Below are 22,831 nucleotides of genomic sequence, written 5' to 3'. Positions count from 1 at the left end.
AAGCGCTTACTGTGTACCATGTGATCTCATAAAGACTCCTACATGCCCATCCTCAGATACCCCCTTTTTTGGTCTTTAATATTGAACTTCAAAGAATAAGCTTCTGTTTCCTTGATAATTTTTCTTTGTGTATGTGGAATGACAATATCATGGCAAACTGTAGAAACTCTTCGTCTTACTAGGACCTCAGTGGTTACATCTACATCTAACTCTGTGGCCTGATGAAACTAAAGTTCAATCGCCATGCTAAAAAGAAAATTATCCTTCAGATTTATGACAAGCCCTATCCCCCCGATCTTTTGATAGTGACAGCTGTAGTCGTCAATAGAAAATTAACAAAGGCTCACTTTAGCTGACTTTCATCAAGTTTTCATTTATTGTGATTCCAGTAGGACAGGAGGTTGGGGACTAGTGAGGCAAACCGTTTTGCTGTGGGATGACCAAAGCAAAAAAGATCATCACTATTTACTGTGAGCATTGCTTGAGCACTGAGTTGGGAAAGAACTTTACCCAACAATGCAGAGCAACCCAACAAAACTAGAACCCAACATCAGACGCACCAAAACCTCCATTATTAAAATGTATAACTTCAGGTTTGGACACCACATTTTTGTGACCACATTGAAACACTGTTTGCATTAGGGTGACAAGAGGGTGGAAAGCTCAACAATGGGCCTCAATAAGGGTTAAAAAAAAAAACAACAACTTGGAATTAGTTGATCTCAGTGACACGTCTCAGAGAGCCAAAGGTAGGGCTGGTGCTTCCCCACTCGCTGTGCCTCCTGTACTCTCCGGGACGCAAGAAGTACTGGCGTCCCCTGTAATTAGGGTGTTCATGCAGCATCCAGTAGCCCTCCATGACATTGACAGAGGAGATGTCACGGGTGTGGAAACGCTCATGCAGATCTGGGCAGTCATCCATTAGCTCCAGATTCTGGCCCCCAAAGTCAGACCGCTCAAAGATCTTCATCCTGTAGTTCCCAGTATACTAGGGGAAAAATGATAAGAGAAGCAATGATAGTGCCATTCAAGATAGTATTACCACAGTATTACCAAGTAGGATAACATGGCAATTTGACACAAATTGATGGACAAACTTTTTGCTGTACTAAACTTTTCCTGATCAAATGACCTATTTTTTTCTTGACACAATTTTTTTTTTTTAACTGCAGTCATAGGTCAAGCCAAAAAGAGAATAAGAGATTTAAAATAGCCACAGGTATTGGCACTGATAGGTGAGAACAGTAGGACTAGGCTTGAGAACTAAATCATCCTAAACTGGCACTTCTACAGAAAACCTTCAGTGGGAACATTGCTGCAAACAGGGTAGGGCATCAGTTAAAACTCACAGGTGGCACCATACGGCAGGAACGGATGCAGTCATTGAAGCCTGCCCAGCGTTGGTAGTCAGGGTACTCGCCCTTGTGCAGCATGTACTGGTAGCCGGCATAATTGGGCTTCTCATAGGCCACCCAACAACCGCTCTCCACTCTTATTGAGTTACAGCGGCTGAAGTAGTTTTGCATCTCAGAACAGTCACTACTACATTCATAGTGACGACCCTGGAAGTTCCTGTCTTCGTAGAAGATAATCTGCATATGACATAAAAGTGCATAAAGTTTTTGTGTAGAATAATTGTTAGTGAAGAATTTTGATATTGATAAGCTTAAATTTGAATAAAATATAATATTACATGTGGTATATTTTAATGAAGAGAAAAAAGTCTTTTAAAAAAAACCCCAAGCTCAGTTGATAATCGTAGTTTTTACTCTGCTTAGTAGAAGACAAAGACATAAAAGTATTTTTGATTTTGCTTTATTTTATTTAGCATGTTATTTAATGTCACTCATTCAAATTTTTACCGTGATTCTTTGCAATGTCTTGTGTTTTATTACAACCCCCTATATATCCTGAAAACATGGTATACAATAGAAGAACAGTAGAACTTATCACATTAAATATTTGATTTGCTGTCACTATATATATTTTAAATTGCACACTTACCTTGCCCATTGTAACTGTGTTAAGTTCTGACCAGGCCAGATGCCGGTCTGCACTGGACCTCTTTATAGACCCTGCTGGGATCAGGGCTTTGCAAACATGAAACAAAGCTTTGTCGTGTCAGCACAACACACTCTATAGACTGCAGAGCACTATAGGGCTGGTGAGCTGCGGCAGCTGTTTTGTCTTTGTCAAAGCTCTGACTGTCTATGGAAAATACTGTACAACTGCACTTTCTCAAAGGGATACAATAAGAGTTGCAACATTTGCCTTTGTTGGCATGAATACCAAAAACATGCAGACTGTGGGTATAGACATTGCAGCAAGGAGAAAAGGTTTGGTTTGTTTTGATAGGTATTTGAGGTGACATAGATCATTAAGCAGCAGTAAGCTTTTATGGGTTGAGGATCTATACAAAGCAACACATCTGCTTGCCCAAAGAGTTTTAATATACCTCAGACTCATGCTCATATTGCGTGGATATATTCAAATAAGCTCAGAAAGGACATTCTTGTTTGGAAATTAAGAGTTTAATATTCATAAGAGTTGTGCATGGGTAGAATTTACATGAGAGTCCTCATCCTCCTGAATGAGCCCACCATGGGGTTGTGGCAGCCCCAGTCACCACAGGCCCTGTACTCTCCAGGGCGCAGGAAATATTGGCGTCCCCTGTAGTTAGGGTGCTCGTAGAAGATCCAGAAACCCTCCATGATGTTGCAGGAGTAAATGTCACGGAAGCGGAAGCGCTCATACACATTGGGGCAGTCATCCATGAACTCCATTGTGCTTCCCATCATGTCAGGCCTGTTGTAGATCCTCATCCTGTAGGATCCTCTGTACTGGATTTGAAAGAAATCGGTACATGATTATTATGCTATTTTGGTAACTGCGAAGCCTAGAGAGCACTTTGGAAGAGCTTCCTGTCCTCAGCTGATCCATCAACTTTTATTTCAAGTGAGTACTTATACTACTTGGTTTCTTTAACTAAGTATCTGCAGATGAGAATGAGCAACAACTCTCTCGCAGCATGACAGAATTAGATTCACCCCCCTAAACTGCCAGAAACTCTCAATGTGACTAACGGAATTAGAATGAAGGCACTGCGTCTTATGGGGGGTGTATCATATTCCTTTTAAAGGCTGACTGGGTCTCCTTGTGGGCCTTGCAGCGGAGACTTTTATGCTATGACCTGCCTGAGTACCTGTAAATGACATCAAAAGGCTAGTGATTGACATCCATTTCCATTTGATGTACAAGGTGAGTCGCGGGGGATGAGGGACTACCAGTCCTATCTGTCTATTTGATTGACTTACAGGGGGGAACATCTGGCAGGAGCGGATGCAGTTGTTGAAGCCCATCCAGCAGCGGTAGTCAGGGTACTCGCCAGGGCCGAGGATGTACTGGTAACCCATGTAGTAAGGCTTCTCATAGGCCACCCAGTGACCACCACTGACGCGGATGGAATTACAGCAGTTGAAGTGCCTGAAGGTCTCCATGCAGTCACTGCTGCACTCCCAGTGGCGTCCCTGGAAGTTGCGGCCTTCGTAGAAGATAATCTTGAAAAGGAGAGAAAGGCATGCATCACTCAAGTTAATGTTAGGTGTATACACTGACTGGATGCGATACACATGAATGGACTGCAGGGGACACTGCTCTCCCTAGAACAAGCTCAATTACTTTTTCATGAGACCCTCGTCTCTACAAGCCTCTCTAGTCTTATTTTCAGTGTTTAACAGGTGAAAATCAAGGCAATCTAAACTATTATTTCAGCTGACTTTTATTTAAAGCACTGCACATTGTATGCTTGTCCAATCTGAACACACTGTCAACTTTTCAAATTTAAGTAGTCAGAGTGCTGTGCTGCCATACACACATTATTAATCTGTCATATTGGGATACCATTTAATTGTCGATCTCCAGAGAGGCTTCCCTTTTAAACACCTATAGGTGTGTTATTTTCCCTTCAAAAATAAGTCCTCAGGAGTTAGTCAGGCCATCCTATTTTGTGTTGCTAAAGTTTTTTTTGCCTGAATGAGTACTTTTGCTACCTCTGTTCTCCTCTGCTGCATTCAGTTTCCCTGTTTCAATATTTGACAAATCCAAATCATGCCATTTTCCCCCTTCACCTCTATGTCAAAGCCATATTGCATGTGAGCTCATACCTTTCCCATGGTTGCAGGGCTGTGGATGTTTGCGCACCATAGCCCTAGACACACTTACAGGTCCTTTTATACTCTCCCACTGATGATGAGGCCTCTGACACGTCAGGGACTACTACTCTTTACCTTTTCATATACCAACTACTGTTCCCTTTGTCTGACAGCCAACGGCTAACTTATCTGCTGTCTGCGAGAGTTTACCTATAGAATTGACCCTCCCACCCCACCCCCCCACACCCCCACTGCACAGGTTCTATTCTGTGTTTGCATGTCCCTTGTTCCGCCATGACCTTTTGATGCAGCCTTTTGAAATATCAGACAAAGGCCCTTTAGGTATATGGCCCCCCAGCAACAAAGCCTTTAAAGTGTACAGTAGGTTAGGTCATTTTAGGGGCCACTCTCTAAACTACTACTTAACCAAGTCATGATTTTCATTTCATGTCTTGCTTGGGTGGAAAATAGTAACACAGTTACTTTTCATTCAATCCCTGTTTAAGTGTGTCTGGACTGGTGCGTTTCCTAAGTGGTGCAGGTCACAATGTAATTGTTGTTCAATTCCTGTTAAAGGAAAGTGGTGCTGATACTGTGGACTGAGTCAAGCTTTTGTGTTGATGTAATCTACAGTGATCTGTTGTCTCTTTTTGCTTCCATAGCCTGCAGTTGTACTATGATGCCAGACGGGACTGGTTTGTTTGCAGATGTACAGACAGAACTGCTCTTTGTGTGTGTGTGTGTGTGTGTGTGTGTGTGTGTGTGTGTGTGTGTGTGTGTGTGTGTGTGTGTGTGTGTGTGTGTGTATGTGTGTGTGCATACATTTGTGTGCATGTGTGTGCATTCGGATGTGCGTGCATTTGTGTGTGTTTATGTTTGTGTGATATAAAAGGAGGGTTTGGGGCATGTGCGTGTTTGAGTCTTTGTATAAAATGATAGATGTTTGGACTTGAGTCTTTGGCTTGTAAGCATAGCCCAGAGCTGAAGGGGAAAAGGCCAGAAAGAGTTGCCGCCATGTATTGTGTTCCCAAAGCCCAGCTGATGCCAGAAAGGTCAGTCTCATCCTTTAGCCTTTCATCAGGATAAAGAGCTCATGCCCTCTCTCCACTTTGTGTGGTTTTTGCTGTGTAAAAAGGCAAATGTTTTCAGAAAGCACAATAGCCATTATGTTCCTGGCCAAAAACACTGCTACTGTGGTAGTGTATCCACAGCCATATGACACTGTTTCAGTGTTAAGGAACAGCGTTGATAAGCTTTTGCTCCTTTGATCATTCATCGACTTGAAACTCTCATAGGCTTCAATAGGTTTCATGTTTGAAGCTGCACTCTTTTTCTATGACATAAGTAGATCATTGATATCCTTTCATCATGCTGTGCAGCATAATTGTGGCGGATTATCAGATGGGATGTTGTTTTGTTTTGTGAGTTTCTGGAGCAAATAGTTACTCTGGGAGGAAAGGTTTTAATCAGAACATGTAAGAAACAAATGTTTAGATAGTTCTCATATGTCCATTCATAGATTAATGATTTCTTTCATCATACTTATTAAATGTAAAATCTTTTTTTACTCAGTCTTGATGCAGGGGGGCAGCAGAATGACAGGAAAACCGTGTCAGTCTGGAAAGCACTTGTTCAGACTATGTGATATAGTGGCAGGCATTCACTGAACTGAGGTGTCCCTGAATGGGACTCTATCAGCTCCAAGGCTGCTGCTTAGTCTGACCTTTGACCTTTGTGTTGGGAGAAGCATGTAACTGAGTTGCAATACAATCTCTAAACCATAAGGGGAAAAAAGATCTGATTGGCACTACCATCATTGTCATTGTTCTCATTTTCATCACTGAGGAACATCAGCTAACCCTAACTCATTAGTTGGGACCTTGGCTCTCTCCATGTCTCTGTAGCTTCCAGAGGGGAACCTTGTTTCACAGGCTCTCAAATGATCATCTTTAGCTGTGCTACAAGACATCTTCTCCCCACCCTGAAGGGAAACTAACATCACAGAGGCCCTTGCCTGCTTTCTCAGTTCCCCCCGGAGGAGAAGAAAGCTACCCGCTGTGGAGCATTCCACTCTTCATCTCAGAATGATGGAAGAAAAGGAAAGGAGAAGGGAAGAGTGGGGGGCTAGATTTGCAGCTCCATTGTGTCCGAGGATCTCATTGTGCAATCTGTGTAATCGCGTGGGAGATGATGACACTATTAGCCTGCAGAATGACTGTCAGTTGGGGACCTCTGTGATTGATGTGCACCCCACAGAGATAGCAGAAACTTTGACGGATAGCAACCGCAGCACTAGTTAACTTGCAACCTTTTTCGTCTACCCGACTTCCAAAAGAAAAACCCATTCGTGTAGCTGATACCTAATTAGAATGTGAATGTGCAATTCATTCAGTAAAACACATTTCAGGTCAGAGGAGACCTCTTTCAATTCAAAACAAATCATATTCCCTTAATCCAAACCATGGTCTCTCTGACCCTGCAATATACAATAAGTCTCACCCCAAAAATGTTGTAGGAAGAGATAGGAGAGCAGACGCGCTTGCAGTGCCTGCAATGTGCTCTTTTTCTGAACAGTCATTACAAAAACACTATGGTACTGAGGTGTAAACAAGGGGTCTATGTGAGTTTTGCTCCTGAGGACTGGCTAATCTGGTGCTGAAAATGTGGTATGATCGGAAAGCGCTCGCCAAAAAAGCCTCCCACGCCGGGAGTAGAATGAGGACCTCTCTTTTGCTGAGAGATCATCCTCTCCATTCTTTCTGTCAGAAAATCTCCAGGCATCCTCCCTCTCTTGTCACTGCCAGCACACAGGCTCTATCGGGATTGCCAGACGCAGGAGCCACTATGAGCCTGTGCCAGGGCCAGGATTTACCGCGATGCGTCTGATGTGCTCCATCTTTTTGCTGGGGGATAATTAAAAGAGGAAATGGTGTTGGAAGAACAGAGTGGAAAAAGCAGGAGGAGGGGGGCTTGGACCCAGCAAATGGATGCAGCTGTCAATTATGTTGAGTTGTTGATATGTTGTTTGTTTTTCTCTTCTCTGAGATTTTGTGTTGAACTGTTACCCATCAGGATTTAGTTTTAAAGTTGGTGGTAAATCTCCACTCTGTACATGTAATTAAAAAAAACATTAAGACTAATTAAGAACTACTCTTAGCAATGAAATCACCATAACGACTTTCTCTTAGTTGGAGTCTGCTGAACTGCAGGTGATCATTTAGGTGTAAACCTGAACGGAGAATCTTGCCACTTCTGTACTCTACATTGAAGAGTGATCTGTTTACAATGAATGCAGTGCTCCTACAGAAAACCTGCTCGTATCACTTGAAGATCCCTCTTAGAAATGCAAAATATCACAAAATTTAAAATCACAGGTCTTCCTTTTTTATCTTGAGCACAGAAGTAACTTTGAAACAATCAAATTCATGTTTACGTGGGTTTTTGTTCACCTCGTCAGTGCAAGCTCTTCTTTCAGGGAACCCGGATCGCTCAAGCATCTCCCTTCTTTCGACTGAATCGATTTTGAAATGCTCCACCATACAGCGTGACCCAAACCCTGTGAAAAGCAGGACAACTCCTCTGTCTCTCAACAGACACACCAGGGGGAGTGATGGCTTTTAGTTGCTCTCACTCCTCATCTCCACACTCTGTTTTGACGTGGCATGTCTCCCGTGCCCCAAAGCTTTAAAGGTTTAAAGAGCAACTTTTCACCCTGTAATCCAGGTGCCTTTCAAACAAGTCACGCTGTTTACTGACACATGACAAAAAAGTTCAACCCCCCTCTCATCTCTCTGCTTACAAGACTGTAACTCACCTCAGAGCCTGGTAGTCATTCCTCCAGAGCGCCCTGAACAAACAGAGCCTCAGTGAGAAGGGGCCCCTGCCTTTCACCACTCTCTAAATTTGTAATCAGATGTGATGCTGTTGTTCACTTCTTCAAATTTGTCATCAAAGCAAATGTGTTCTGACAACAGCCAGTGACAAGTGCACCAGAGGAGAGGCAGCAAATCAGCTTTTTCACACCGCATATCAATTATTGATCATGTTGCTCCCCCCTCCCTCCTTAACGCTGCCCCCCCCCCCGTCCCCGCTACCCCACCAAGTAGACACCTTGTGATAATGAAATACATCAATTTAAAAAATAAATAATAAACTGGGGTCGGCTCCATTGTTGCAAAGCCTTAAGAGCTTGATTGACTGCCTGCACATTTTCCTCGTTGGCAGTCAGGCAGATCAAACGAGGGTTCCTCTTATTGCCCAAGGCCACTTGCAATTTATTTAGAGGAGCAGTGCTGCTGTCCCAGCAGGTAACATTATTGGACAGAGACACTCAGGATAATCATAGCTTTGAGGTGCCTCTCAAATCCCACCTCTGCTGGCTCCATCATGCATGTGTAAAAAATATACGCATATGATTTACAAAAACCCTTCCTTATTATACTAAATGAAGCAGTAGATAAGACTATATTAATGTCCTCACGTGGATGATGCAGCTGCTCAAAGGCAGCGACCTAAGCTGCCCTAAATATGTTAGGTTTTATTGGCTTTGGCTGAATGTGTCAAAATGTGTTGGTTTGTTTTGTTTTGTTTTTTTTTTCTTCAGAATCAATTGCTATATGATCTTATCTTATATTTTACAATATCTCTGTAATAAAATGAATAAAAAGTTACATTAATTTTATCTAACAATTTAGAGAATGCCTATAATGTGACATGAAATAAAAATGTTTGCTGTAACAAATCATGTACAATGAATATAATATATAAAGGAATTCATCATTTGAGGGGAGAAACCCCATAAAGTGTGATGTTATCAAGTTACATGATAAGAAAAGTCACATTTTTAATTTTGTTTTAAGTGTACAGCACCTTGATGATGTTATTTGGATTTCCAGTTTTTCAAAAGCCTCTTCTGTGCACCACATTCACAAAAACACAGACAACAACAGGAAGCTTTTTTTTTTTTTTTGCCCAAACGCCCGTTTGCTCATGAAGTTTAAAATAAAAGATCACTTTCCCATGAGACCCTGTTAAAACAAACTATTGTAGTTATTAACACCTTTTATTTCTTGTGTCTATTTTTATCCCACCATTTACAACTCAGCTATGAAAAACATTTAAGTTACTAAAATCTAAGAGAGATTCAATTTCATCTGATTAAGAGATAATATTGTCAGCCTTACAAACGTTGTTTTGATTACTTTTTTTTGTGCTGCAGCTGTTAAATCCTTAAGAATGAAGGAACATTATTTAGAAAATGCTGCGATAATTTAGACTTAGTTATACAACAGCAGCCCCCTTTTGAGAGCCTGACTGTAAAATAAAAGCTATGTTTTTATGTAAATTAGCTTGATTGATCTTATTATAAAGCAATTTGATGGGACTCTGCAGATAAGGCAGGCTGGTTAATGTTATTTGAAATAAGCCTCTTTCTGTCGAGCCAGCGTTTTTGAAAAGAACATTGTTTAAAATATCAACTTCTTCATCTTAATAATTCAAAGTCAGTTTCTAGCATTTTCGCATATGGGATCATTCTTTCAGAATTAGTCTTTTTTACAGATATTAAATATGTAGGATAATTGTTGAAACACACATAATGAAAGCCATGAAATACAAAAGACACAATTATGTTGTGTATTAAATTTAATTTAGACCTTTGCTTCTTTTGAACTGCAGAAGTACACAGAACAAAATTTGCACTTGATGTTTTACAATATGAATGTTTTTTTATTGCTGAACATGCCTCAGATTTTTCATGAAGTTGCATGAGTGCCTGCCTTTTTAAACCCTTTGCCTTATTGAAATTGGATGCAACTCCAAGAGTTATCAGGAAATAGCCAACGTTATATTCATATAAAACAAATTACTAAACTACTTTTATACACATGTTAAGCAACATCTACAGTATATTTGCGTTACTCTAGTACATTTCAGTAGCGCACAGTTTGCCCTCACAGTTTAAGCAGACATCCCAGTTAATTGGCCAGGTAGTTCCAGGCACTAGAGGGCACTAGAAGCCAAAGCATTGGCTGTCAGCTGGATGACTGTTTTAAGTTCTTTAAACCACAGCCGCATCTCTGAGCAGCTTGTATGTGTGTGTGTTTGCTTGCATGTATACATTTGTAAGTAAGCTTGGACATGCATGTATATAGACACGAGTTAGACAATGGCACGAATTCATGTGGTTCAGCTGAATGTGTGTATCAGTGCCATGGCTCCTGTCTGTACTGAAGCCTATCAGTGCTCAGACATAGTTTTACCAAGGGACAAGTAAAAAAAAAAAACAAAAAAAAAAAACATTCACTAACAGGCTGACATGACCTGTGTCCCAGCACACATGCTGCTTGTCCACTTGTTTGTAGAAGCAACACACACATTCGCTACACACACACACACACACTGTAGCGTTAGAGTTGTTTTTAGAATGGTAGTTTCAAACAAACTTGGACTAGACTCACACATACATGCGCGCACACACACACACACACACACACACACACACTCACACATACACACAGCATGGTCAAACAAAGTCTCAGACAGACAATGAACAGTTAGCTTTGTAGCAGTTTCAAGCCCGTGTGTGTTTTTGAACTGCAGATGTGGATGCTGACTGAAGGATCAGTGCACAAACTGCAGGACTGCAGAGATGGCAGTTCTCCCATAGGGTCTGGCACAGCCCGGGCCCTTTGTGTTGTCCCCCATTTACACTGTTCATTTAGCCATGTTGAAGAGGTGGCGGCGGCGGTGGTCTGTGTCTGTGTGTTATCCTGGGTGATCATTTGAAAGTACATCCTCAAGCCTGTGTGTGCACATTGTACGCCATATGCCATTTGTTTGCTTGTAGGCAACGGTTTTGTGGATCCACAGTGTTTTAAAAAGATTTCATCCTGGCGCATTCAGGGCAGCGGAGCAGGAATTTAAATTGAGTTGTCCATTTTCTTGTCGGTATTGGAAGCTACACATCTTAGATTTGTGAATTCTACAGAAAGGGCTTATCTCAGTAGCAGGCACTGGTTTCCATTTCTACTGGGAATTAATTGCACAACCATGAAGTGAAGGTATGCAAGATGGAATCAAGAATGTTATTAACATTCGTGCACAGTTGTTTTGTGTTGAAGGATAGGATAGTGAGATGCATAAGAGGCTTGACTTGATCTGAGTGAGGCCTCAGAGGAACAGGAGAGAGGCGCTGCTGTCCCTGGACTGCGGCAGGAACGGGCCCTCAGACCGAAAGCTCCACTCCTGGGAGTTTCAACCAAATTAAAAAACAATGATACACCAAGGGAGAATCTAATGCCAATTCCCATCATCAAGACCCACATTCTTCACTGTTTTGCTTTTAACTTTTGTTTTTTTTTTCTTCCCCTCTCTGTCTCTGACTCTCTCTCTCTCTCTTTTCCCTCCGCACTGTTGTTTTCTAGTTTGTTTTCCACCCGTACTCCTCTGGCTGTCGCGAGTGCTACAGCCACTTTCAAAGGCTTGGCTGTCACGCGCCGCCTTTGAGTCCCGTTTGAAATTTTAACGTACATGTTGTCAGGGTGCCGTCAGGAGTGATTGACAGGTCCGTCCCAGAGCAACACCGGGCTTGGCAGGCTGGCTGTCTTTTGTCAGAGGCAGCCGAGAAGAAGCAACAAAGGAAACGAGCAGAGGAGGAAAAAACATACATAAATAAAACAAAACTGCTCTTACCCATTTCTCAATAAAGACCAAATTAGATTAATCTTAAGGCAGAGCAAGGCAGGCAAGCAGTTGTGGAAAAAGACTTGATATTTTCTCTGGCTTTGTTCCCTGTCATTGATGGTGTACCGCTTAGACACCCTCTCAACAGGACACCAAAGGCAGCACAGCAAGCCTTGTATAAAGAGCCAGCTGTACATATTAATGTTCATTATCACCTCTCTTCGATGCAGAGAAATTCCAAAGTACAGAGTTTGTCCTGGCCTCACCTTTTTTTTTTTTTTCAAAATAGAGATGTGATGTTTGTGGCCTTGTCAGCTGCTGTGTTTTAAATAATAATAACCACTTTGAGTCTGGCTGCAGGATACAGAAGTCCAACTACTTTGCAATCTAAACTGCATATATGAGCGAGCTGCTGGACAACTGAATTTCTATCTATCCATGATGAGTGAAGTTTTCCACATTTGGAAGGAATTTTATGCCTGAAAATTAAAATAACATATATTTGAGAGATTAATAGTGTTTTTGATCAATACCAAAGACTCAACAGTGCCAGGCTCAGAGATATCTTGCTGTTAGAAGTCACTTTTCAGCCCCTTCTCCCTCAATTACAGGTCACTTTAAGTATTGAAGGTGATGTTATAATTTCCTATTTGGAGATAAAAGTCATAGATTACTCACTGCTTTGTAAAACAATCCAAGAACAAAAATGCGAGAAAATATTCAGTGTAATATAGAGTCTTATATCGTCTGTCAGTGTTAGAGTTGCAGGGAGCTATAGCTGGACTCGAGGCCTGCAGCAAACACCTAGCCTGCTTAAGTGTCTTTGAGCAAGACACTGGGTCCCTGCCAGCTCCAGCCCGATGTCTGACCTCCCTGCGCAGCCAGCTCAAAAGCACAAAGAGACATTCTCAGAGTGAAATCAAAAAATAATGAGAACACAAATGTAGGTTCAAGTGAAAGTTGTGCAGAAGTTTGTTTGAGCAGCGCAATAGAGCAGTAATGATTGATTCAGTGGTGTACATGAAAATGAGGGCATTAACAAGTCTCACCGCTTTGAAAATCAAGGACGTGGTCGTCCCATCTCCCTTTTCGAACAAGCGCCGTTGAGTGCGAAGGGAGCTGAGCAACATCAGCCATAGGAACTGGAACACCAAAGTACAACTGTACACCCAGTGTTGAGCAAGCTGATGTTGTCATTCCAGGCGGATGACTGTGACACGCAATCTGCACAGGCCACATTGAGATGTGAACGTGATGCACAAGAGTGAAGAGTGCTGCACAAGACCCAAGCAATTTTACAACTAAAAGCACATATTACGATGAAAAGGTTTCATTTTGTATTCCCACCTCTCCCTGGTCATAGCTCCTTTTCTTTTTGGAAATGTGTAAAGGTTGTTTCCCCTCTTGGCTCTTCATGGCATCCCTCCAAGTTAATAATTCCCAGGAATTAGGTGTTTTTACAGATCCATCTATTTTGAGCTGTACAAAACTTGTGTCAACAACTACAGATTTGAATCAGAGGGGAAAGTGTAAGCCTTGTAAAGAGCAAGGGTTTTGCTTGTGTGCAGTACCGCACATGATGGGATGAGTGACTTCCACTCACTCGCTGAAAGGTTAGGCTTTTCCTTCTGCTGGTATCTTTTTAAAAGAAAACATGTCTGCTGTTTGATAACCGCTTGACATTTGACAGTCTTTTCAGACCAATCAGACAGGTTTTTTTTTTAATTTTTTATGTTGGCCGTCTGGAGGAGCAGCAACAAGGAAAAAACATACAGTATTGTCACTTTCCTCAAGCCTTTCAAAGGCAGTCTTTCGCCACAGCTATCAACATCAGATACCACGGGTGCTGTGCTCGATTTTTTTTTTCTTTCATTTGTGTTTATTTTTCTTTTTTTTTTGGTCTAACCCAGTCTGTTGAGACCTCATCGCTACCATCAGAGCTGAACTAAAAAAAAATCACTTTCCAGTGTCAGAAGTGTCAACCACCTAACCTTACTGCAGCGCTGCCACAATGTGAACCTTCTCCTCTTCACTTCTCTGCAGTTTTCAGAGCCAGCTTAGCTGGCTGCAGTGAAGCACTCTGTTTTGTTCTCTGTGGGGCATTGTCGCTATAGCTTTCTTTATAGTTTCAGAATGTGTTCTACTGTAAATTATCAACTGTATGTTATCTTGGAGGAAAAGCGAAGAGCTAGAGGGAAGCAACAAAGCCACCAGTCTCTCTGGTTACATAATTCATGTCAGCCATATTCAAATAAAATTTATCACATTGTCAATCATCGAGACACAAACGTGTATGCGGGTGTGTATGTATGTATGTATATGTGTGTGTGTGTGTGTGTGTGTGTGTGCAAAAGCACAGATAACTCTGAAGTGATAAATTAATAACGTCCTACCATGGGAGCATGTGAATGAGCATGTTTAATCATTCTGTTTGACAACAGAAGGAAACGGCCTATTCCATGGGGTAGAAATCAAATTTCACACTTTTCATAGATATTGTTCCCTCCTCCAAATGTTTAAAATATGGAGTCTTTCTCTGGCAGGGAAATGGCTCACGCAGTACATTGCACTAGAGTAACTTTTGTTTGGCCATAAACCAGGAGAACATTTGCTCAAGGAGAGAAACAATATGAGGTCTGAATGTCCTTGGTTTAAGATGGAATTGTTTATTAAGGAAAACACTGGTGCATGACAGATATGTACACTAAATAATTTTGATGCAGCAGGCCTGATACTTATACATCCTTTACATGTCAACTTTATTTATAAAACTATCATGAAATTATAGTATTTGATTATGATTATAATTAATATATTTAACAATCACATTTCCTTGTAAACAATACTATGTTGCAGCAGCCATCCCACACCTGCTCTCCAGTAATCTGAGTGTCTTTATGATGTGTCTATAGAGGAAGATCTCCCCGAATACATAGGCTTGAACATGTGAGGAGTGAATGGATGATTAAAAAAGACTGAGAGACACACAGACTTCTCCACTCGTTTCAGCTCTGAAGTCAGCCAGCCAGGTGTCGAGCGTTTGGGAGATGTCGTTTGAAAAACTTGTGAGAGACGGAGAGAGAGGGAGTGACTGATTGAGACTCTTGAGCGATTATGAGCAAGAACAATATGCCACAGATAAATAAGCCCTCACATCTCAAAACTGGAAGTCTAAAATGTTGAACGTTTGAAACTCTCTCTTTTTAAAAAAAATATTTTTAAATAAGATGAGCCTCCCTCTCATCGGCATAGAAAGCATGTGTTTTCAGCATGTGTATCGGCACAGACAGCCTACCACCATATGCACCTTCTACCTACTCCATTCTGTCCTGCTTTGCACAAACGCGCCGATAGAAGCACTGCTGCTGTCTAAACGGAGGTATGCCAAACAACTCATTCTCTTTTTCCCTTTCGTTTCCTTTTGTGTTGGGCCAATCTGACCCCTGTCTTGCACCAGGTGTGCATTTCCTTGATCCCGCTCTCCTTCAACCCTCCCCTTCATATTTACACCCCTGCCGCCCGCAATGAATGATTCACTTGGAGAGGCTCCCTTCCTCCATCAGAAAGCTTTGCAACTATACACTACAGCCCAGCCTCCATTTCTCTGATCTCACTATGTTGTGTAACGCTTGAAAAACCCTTGCGTTCTCGTACTTGTTTCTTTTTTTCCACGCTCCCTCTCTTGCTCTTTCTCTGAGTTACATTCAGTATTGACTGTTTATGCTTTTTAATGTTGTGGAGAGGGCCCGGGGCTTGCGGATGGGGGAAAAGCGCTCTTCTTGACACACTTACGCCCCCGTAGTGAACTCTAGCTCCCAGCACTCTAGCAAGTACACAGACCTTCTTCTTTTTCCTCTCCCTCCCTTCTCTGTCTCTTTCGCTCCCTCTCTCTTTCTACAACTGGGAGCTCCTCTGAACATCAGCACCCCGTGTTGCTCCACTCCAAAGATCACCTTATGGAAGATTAAGATGCTCAAATGCTCAAGCAAAATATTTACACAATAACCCCCCTTTTGCATCAAAGCGGAGGCAGTGGAGTCGAGCGCAGTGATCTCAGGGGGGTGTTGGAGGGCGCCAGAGAGTTCAACAGTCACCTCTGAGCAGAGAAGGCCTCGGTCAAACCTGACAGGGAACAAAAGTGATCTCTCCATCTTTAGGTCCTCCATGTGTCTTCCATCTGTCAGCCCACCTTCAGATCCCCTTTTGACTCATACTCTCTTTCACACACTTACTTTACCGATCGATGGGCTGAAATCTCTCCAGCCCAGTTGTGATGAGGAATGACTACCAGAGTTGATGCTTAATACGAAAACACGCAGACTTTAATAGTTATTTGTCTGCCGGTATATTTAACTCACTTTTTCTCTCATCTGGCTGCCAGAATATATTTCTTACTTAGTCAAGCAGCTTCATTTTGTGTGGGTATTCTCAGTCGAACGGTGTAGAAATAAATTGCAGCGTACGAACGCAACGAAGCCAGACTAAGGAGCCATATGTTGACTGCTGTAGGCAGTGTGGGTCAGCCAAGTGTCTTGAATAAGTCTCTGGACTCCATCTGCACAGCTACGCAGCAAAGAGGATCTCAATTCAACGCAAACTGTCGTCGTATGCCTGCAGCTAATACAGAGCGACAGCTAGCTGCTCGCTGAAAGGCTGGTGTCTGCTCTTTGTGTCGGCGCTGATGCTTGTGATGGCCATCCTAACAGTCTTCAGTGAGCGTGGGCAGCCCATGTATTATCACTGGATTTTCTTGTGTGTCCCTGCTGCTTTGATATCCAGTGATTGACTCCTCACTGGCATTTTCAAGAAAAAAAAAAGAAAAAAAAAAAAAGGAAACTTCAAGTCCTGTTCATCTTTCAAGTCTCGTTCATCTGCTTAAAGAGCATTTCATGGTCAAAAATTGTATTCAGGCGCCTCTTGTTCTAGAGGCAGCCACTAATAGAGTCGGTTTGAAGGCTGTTTGGAGTGTGTTTAATGAACACTGGTACACAGTCAGATCCATCAGCACTGGCTCTTTGGCGGTGACAACCAGATCCTGTAATGTCGATGTTTGGAGATAATGCTACAAATTAAACAAGCACATCTGTCCCATTGTGCCCACAAGGGAATATACGTTACAGTTCACGAAACAATGAAATACAACTCCAGCCTAACATGTGACCAGATAGATAGCTATGATAAGAAACACTAAGTGGGATTCTAATGTGAAAAAAGCCAGGGTCTGTTTTCTACTCCTTTATCACAGAGCCCGGTGACAGACCAAAGAGGATGCTTTCACCGTCAGACAAAGGAAAGAGAAAGGCTGAATCTGTGGTGGCTAGTGGAAGGGGGGGGCACTGCCCCCCTCCACACCCACTCTCTGTCCCCTGCACCCCTCCCTTTTCAACTAAAGGAAGACATCATTATGAGTAAATGACATGAGGCGGTTGGTTCTGTTCCACTTCTGCCCCCCCAAGGACTCTCTTGCCCCACTGTGTAGCCTGCTCCCATCCTGCTTTGCTGCTGGCCACAGGCCTTCAGAAGCCTGGGCTCGGGCTGCAACTCAAAGAGATGGACGCTCGCACATTATTGATTGGACACTCGATAAAAGGTCATGGGGGCCCTCCTCTGCTGTGGGGTCCAGCACTGTGAGTAAGCCCCCCTCCATCCTGCCACACACACACACACACACAGAGCACTGTCCCCTGCATCAGCCACCTGGGGGATAAGCAGAGCTTGCAAACAAGCTAATCATTTTCTCTCTTTCCCTCTCTTTTTCTCACACACACACACAAACACACACACACACTCGCACACAGCAGCTCCTGAGTGGCTAACAAATGTCAGAATGGCTTGTATGGGATTTTTAAGAAAATTATTTATTAATTGAACTGGTTAATTAGGTCCCTGAGGCTTGCACGCTAATTGAGAGCCACAGAGCTGGCGAGGCAAGAAAGCCAAAACAAAAGCGATGGCTCAAACAAATAGACAAGCGCTTGAGAACTGCTAACTCTCAGACTGAGCGCGCGCGCGCACACACACGCACACACACAAACACACAAAACATACACACAGTCACCCATAAATTAACGAAAAAATAAACAAACAACTGTTTACATTTTTTTCTTCTTCTTGGGCTTCCCCTTTTCCTCACATAATTTTGTGACCTGCCAAATGTTCTCCTCTTCTTGATGTTCCAGCGATGGAGAGAGACGCGCAGCCACTGAAATCTGCCACATTGCACAAAGCATCTGTCTCCACACAGCACCCTGCATTCATTAAGTTTGTACCAATTAGCAGCCACAGCTTATAGCACAAACATCCATTTGTGCCTCCCACTTTGAAAAAATCTTCCTAAAGTGAGTGTGTCCCTCAATATGCCCTTGTGTCACCCAACTTTATCTTCACAAAGTCTCTTTTTCTCGCATAATTAGGAGAAGAAATGGATTTCTTCTCTATCTTCTCTCAGGCTCTGTCTTTGTCCCTTTTTACATCGAGCTCGAGTGCACCTTGAGAGCGGGTGTGCTTTTGTCAAGAAATCACACCAAGGTTGTCTGAAAGACTTATGAGATGGAGTCATAGGCGGAGGTTGGTTCGGGGACCAGAACACAGAGGCAGGCACGCTGACACTTCGACAGTTACACCTGTTTCAACAATTATCTTGCTCTCTGATAAGAGCTGAGCTCCTTGGATGTGTGCTTCGTAGAGTTAACTGAAAGTTTTCATTGGTGCCAAAGTCTTGTGTATTCTAACTTCCAAGCCCCAGTTTCATAGCATTTGAAGGCTGGGTTATTGTGAAGAAAAAAGAAAACTAGCTGATGCTGAACATTATAAATAGATCTATAAACCTTTTTGTATTTTAATTTAAAGTGCAACATAGGAACATGAGAATTTGATCTGTGGCACAGACTTTAAAAGACACTGGAGCTTAATTGGTAACCTCGCTACAGTATTGATTCTCGATGTCAAATGATGGATGATTTAGTGACTTCCGTGTTGACAGTGAATATCTGGGTTTAATTAAGTTTTATAGGGCAAATATTTCAAATTATAACAAGAATTTCTGGATTTAATTTAGAACATCAAATTGTTTCAAATCCTATATACCTTTATACTATATATATAATTTTCTTTTATCTGAACATGAGTAAAGGACAGTTTGATGGGTTTGCATGTTCCTAATGTGAAATTTGGCAAAAGCTCCACACATTGTAATTCTAGCGTGTTTGCAGTCTCCACAAAAAGGTCAGTGTTTGATATCAGGGGTAATTTTAAGGGCCTTTAAAACAGTCCTCCTTAACATTCATAAGCATACATGACCCCAGCAGCTAGAGCACTATCACATTATGATAACCCGCTTAACACTATCACATTGTGAAAATTGCCCCCCCTCCCCGTCTCCAAGTAAACTCTGCCTCTGACCCGCATTCCCTCACTCTGGAGGAATCGCTTGTGCTCTGTCTCGGAAGGGAGAGCCGGATGATGGGGCACCGGGGTCAGATTCTATTGAGCGATGCTTCAAATAAATGTATGAATAAATTACTTGATAAATGAACGGTTGGACTGAAATCACTGGAGAAAACCTCAGAATTGAACTTCACCGAGGAGTTGTGGAGAAAAAGGGAAGACGAAAAAAAAAAATGAAACTGTGCTCTGGTCTCAGTTTGTAAGCTTACAATTTGAAATTCTTATCAGAGAAGCACAGTTTGGATTGATTAATGAAAAGGTCAAATGAAATTACCAGACTAGGTCTAAGATTGAGGCTGAATGTTTAGTTGTGCAGAAAAGGCAAAAATCCTTAAAAATTACTCTCTAGTATGATCAACTGAAAATCAAATGTAGAGGAGTAATACTGCAGCATTATTGCTGCAATATTTTATGACCTGTAAGTCATAAAATACATACAATCATAAAACACAAACATCAAAGTCAAGTCTTAACTAACAAATGCAACTCAAGTATCAAATCTCCTAACACTTCAGGCCAACAGTAGGTCTGTTTGTCTGTTTTCTGTAAAATCCCATGGCCTATGAATTCAATTATAGGAGCTGAATTTGTGAGGACTTTAAAGCAAAATATCGGTTTTTAAAATGAAGGAGAAACCCACCATCAAACAATCAGCTGTGGTGCTTGTGTATTTTTCTGGCTTTATGAATCTGCAGACAGAATAAAAATGTTAAATGTTACATATTATCATGTGCTCCGCCCCACCACGGCTTGCTGCGTGTGTTGATCATAAATGTTCGGCATGTTGTTGACCTGGCACGTGCACATTTCCATGCATCAGACAAGTAAATAATAAGTAAACCCAGATCATGTTGTGCACAATTTGTGTAAGTTACCAGCTCACATACCATCTCTGGCCTAATCCTTTTTATTGTGATGTGAGTAACTGAAATGATATGCACACAGGCCAGGAATAATGTTTTGGAAAGGAGAAAACAGTTGTGGCAAACTGCCAGGGGCAACACGGTCCACTCTGCTGGCCAAACAATTACCATAATTTCAAAAGTGCACTATCCTGTTTAGCATCATTTACAGCTGTCAGTTTGTTGAAGTCTTTCCTCTATTTGTTGGGGCATCAAGTGCTCAGCTCACAATCTGCCTGCTCCTCTTCCTCTGTGATATATCCAGATCTGATAAATAAATCAAAATCCCTTCAAATATTAAAATCTACTGTTAAATCAATTTTGATTCAGGGTTTTTTGATGCCCAAATAAAATTGTTACCTCTAGGAGTTTTTTTCTTTCTTTTTCTTTTTGACATTTCACACATGCACATCAGCACATTTGCTGGCTGGACAACTCAAAAAGGCAGCAGCAGAGAGTACGTCAGCAAACTTCGCTGTAGCCGGTCACAGTGGTGCCAGTAGATGCCATCATGGACGTGGCTATAAGCAACATGATCCTAGGCTTTTATTTATTTTCCAGTAGCTACTGTAGATAAACCCACATTCAACTCACCTTTAGAGTATGTATCAGCATATATAAGGCACACTTAGCTACATTCCTTATAACAATAACAGCATGTTAAATAATTCGAAGATATTTATTATGACTTAATAATAATGCTATTGGAGAGTTGCAGAGAGAGTTTCCCTTTCCTTATGTTTGGGCACTAATGTTGTACCAATCCAAATAATCTTTATATCTTTAAAACTAGGTTTTCTTAATGTAATATGGAGAGGTTTTCAGATTGCATTGATCACTGACTCATGGTCGTGTGATCATTAAAACAAACTCAAATTTCATGTTTAGATATTGAGATTTCAAACACAGGCCATAAACGTCTGTCCTGTTTTAGCCTGACATTAGCCACAGTGTCAGATTTAAAGGGTGTGTGCTAAGAGTATGGCTGTGCCTCATCTTTAGCGGATGAAAATCCCCTCTACACAGCAAGGCCCTGCTGTCCCAATCCCCCTCAGACTGGCACCGATCGATTGCTGGTTGTTATTGACACGACACCTGCCGAGCTGGGCTTTAAGATATCGAAAACCGATGTGGCAGATCAAAAATGGGACGCCGGCTTTCATGTTTGTAAACAGTATCGATTTGCATAATAACCTTAAAAATTAGTTCCCCGGATTAGGCAAGGACAAACCTGTTTCAGCGTTTGTTATGATGCTTGCAGCATATGCCTAATTAGAGAAAAAAAAGGCCGAGGCTGTGATCGGCTTGAAAAACAGGCTGTGATCGGCTTGACAAGCCGGTGCATCGCTGTCAACACCTTTTGGTTTGCCACTGTTAATGAAAGCCATTTTCCATTAAATAATAAAATAAAAGCACACCTCTAGACTTCTCGCCAGACAAAAGCGCTGATGCGTCACTTTTACACGGATGCAAATTATTGCTGCGTGTCACAATCATTTATTCATGAGGGGGCCTTCTATCTCTTGGCGGGTTTACCTGCGCCATGGAAGTGCACTTTCCTCCGTCGTGCCACAGTGCTGAGAGAGATGTCAGCCTCCAGGAGTGACGAGGAGACAGATGTACTAAAGAAACAACACAAGCACCACTCGCTTCGCCAGACAGGTCCAGTTTAAAAGCACTGAATTATGTATCTTGGCAGTCGACACAATCACAGAATGACTTGTCAGCGTCGAATATCTCCATTTCCTGTCTCAGGCAAACTGTGACCTTGTTGGCTACTGAGGAGCACTGATTAGCTGCAGATGTCTACAGATGTTCAACTAATGCCAATTATAATGACATGTACAGAGAGGTCATTAACTGCTGGTACCAATAACTTCATGCTGGTATCTTTATTAAAGACATAGTATTCCAGTGCCTGAAATTAAACCTGCAATTCTATAATTTCTGTGTATTTTAACATTTTTACAATCCAGTGCTGCAGCACACAGGCAACACAACAAAAGATGCTGCAAGGCAAAGATGAAGGAGCCTTCCATTTCAACTCCCAGTTGTGGACATTTTTCATATAATCCATTGCAACATCATTCCTGCAGCAAGAATTCCCCAGTGAAGAATGCAAAAGATTAAAAACAAAAAAAAAAAAACAAAAAACACAAGTTTATGGAAAAATAAAGGGCTAGTGGTGTCTGACAAGCCTTTAAATCTAGGACAGTCATCCCAAAGAGGAATGCACATTGCAGGGACATAAAAGCAGAGTTTTAACTGTGCTACAAGGGAGATGGAGATGGTAGGCCATTAGCTGGATGCTGTTCTCATAGCCTGTGAAGACTTCTCCAGCACCCCACATGTTTGAAAAATGTTGCGCCAGTTTTTGTACTAAAAGCATGTTTTTCTTTTTTTTTAAGAGTCAAACATATTTATTCTGGACACACAGATTCCTAGTGTCAAGAAAGACTTGTAGCACTAGATCAGGGATTTCATGGATTGTTGGATTTTGTTACAGTTTTACCATTTGCTTTAAATCAAAGGTCAGCACTTATATATATCTTTGCAAGATAAATTCAGGAAGAACACTTGCACCCTTGATATAGATGTAGAAAGTCAAGTCTATTTTTATTCAGGAGGAAAGACATAGACAGGAATAGG

At 41.8% G+C, this 22,831-nt stretch overlaps 2 protein-coding genes across 2 annotated transcripts; both read right to left on the bottom strand.

Moving 5' to 3' along the window:
* Nucleotides 1–353: 353 nt before the first annotated feature.
* Nucleotides 354–2,120, bottom strand: crygmx (crystallin, gamma MX). The gene is made up of 3 exons (XM_071463154.1): nt 2,005–2,120; nt 1,350–1,592; nt 354–988 (listed from the first exon to the last, which is right to left on the bottom strand). Exons 1-3 carry the CDS (start codon nt 2,011–2,013, stop codon nt 713–715), a joined length of 528 nt encoding a protein of 175 aa, XP_071319255.1. The 5' UTR covers nt 2,014–2,120; the 3' UTR covers nt 354–712.
* A 389-nt stretch (nt 2,121–2,509) lies between these two features.
* Nucleotides 2,510–4,285, bottom strand: crygmxl2 (crystallin, gamma MX, like 2). The gene is made up of 3 exons (XM_071463153.1): nt 4,164–4,285; nt 3,315–3,557; nt 2,510–2,840 (listed from the first exon to the last, which is right to left on the bottom strand). The coding sequence occupies exons 1-3, from the start codon at nt 4,170–4,172 to the stop codon at nt 2,565–2,567; spliced, it is 528 nt and encodes a 175-aa protein (XP_071319254.1). The 5' UTR covers nt 4,173–4,285; the 3' UTR covers nt 2,510–2,564.
* Between the last annotated feature and the right edge of the window lie 18,546 nt (nt 4,286–22,831).

This window comes from Trachinotus anak, unplaced genomic scaffold, assembly GCF_046630095.1.
Source record: "Trachinotus anak isolate AG129_WGS33_773 ecotype Australia unplaced genomic scaffold, CSIRO_AGI_Tana_v1 ptg000025l, whole genome shotgun sequence".
NCBI classification, from domain to species: domain Eukaryota; kingdom Metazoa; phylum Chordata; class Actinopteri; order Carangiformes; family Carangidae; genus Trachinotus; species Trachinotus anak.
This window is presented reverse-complemented; position numbering and strand designations above follow the sequence as displayed.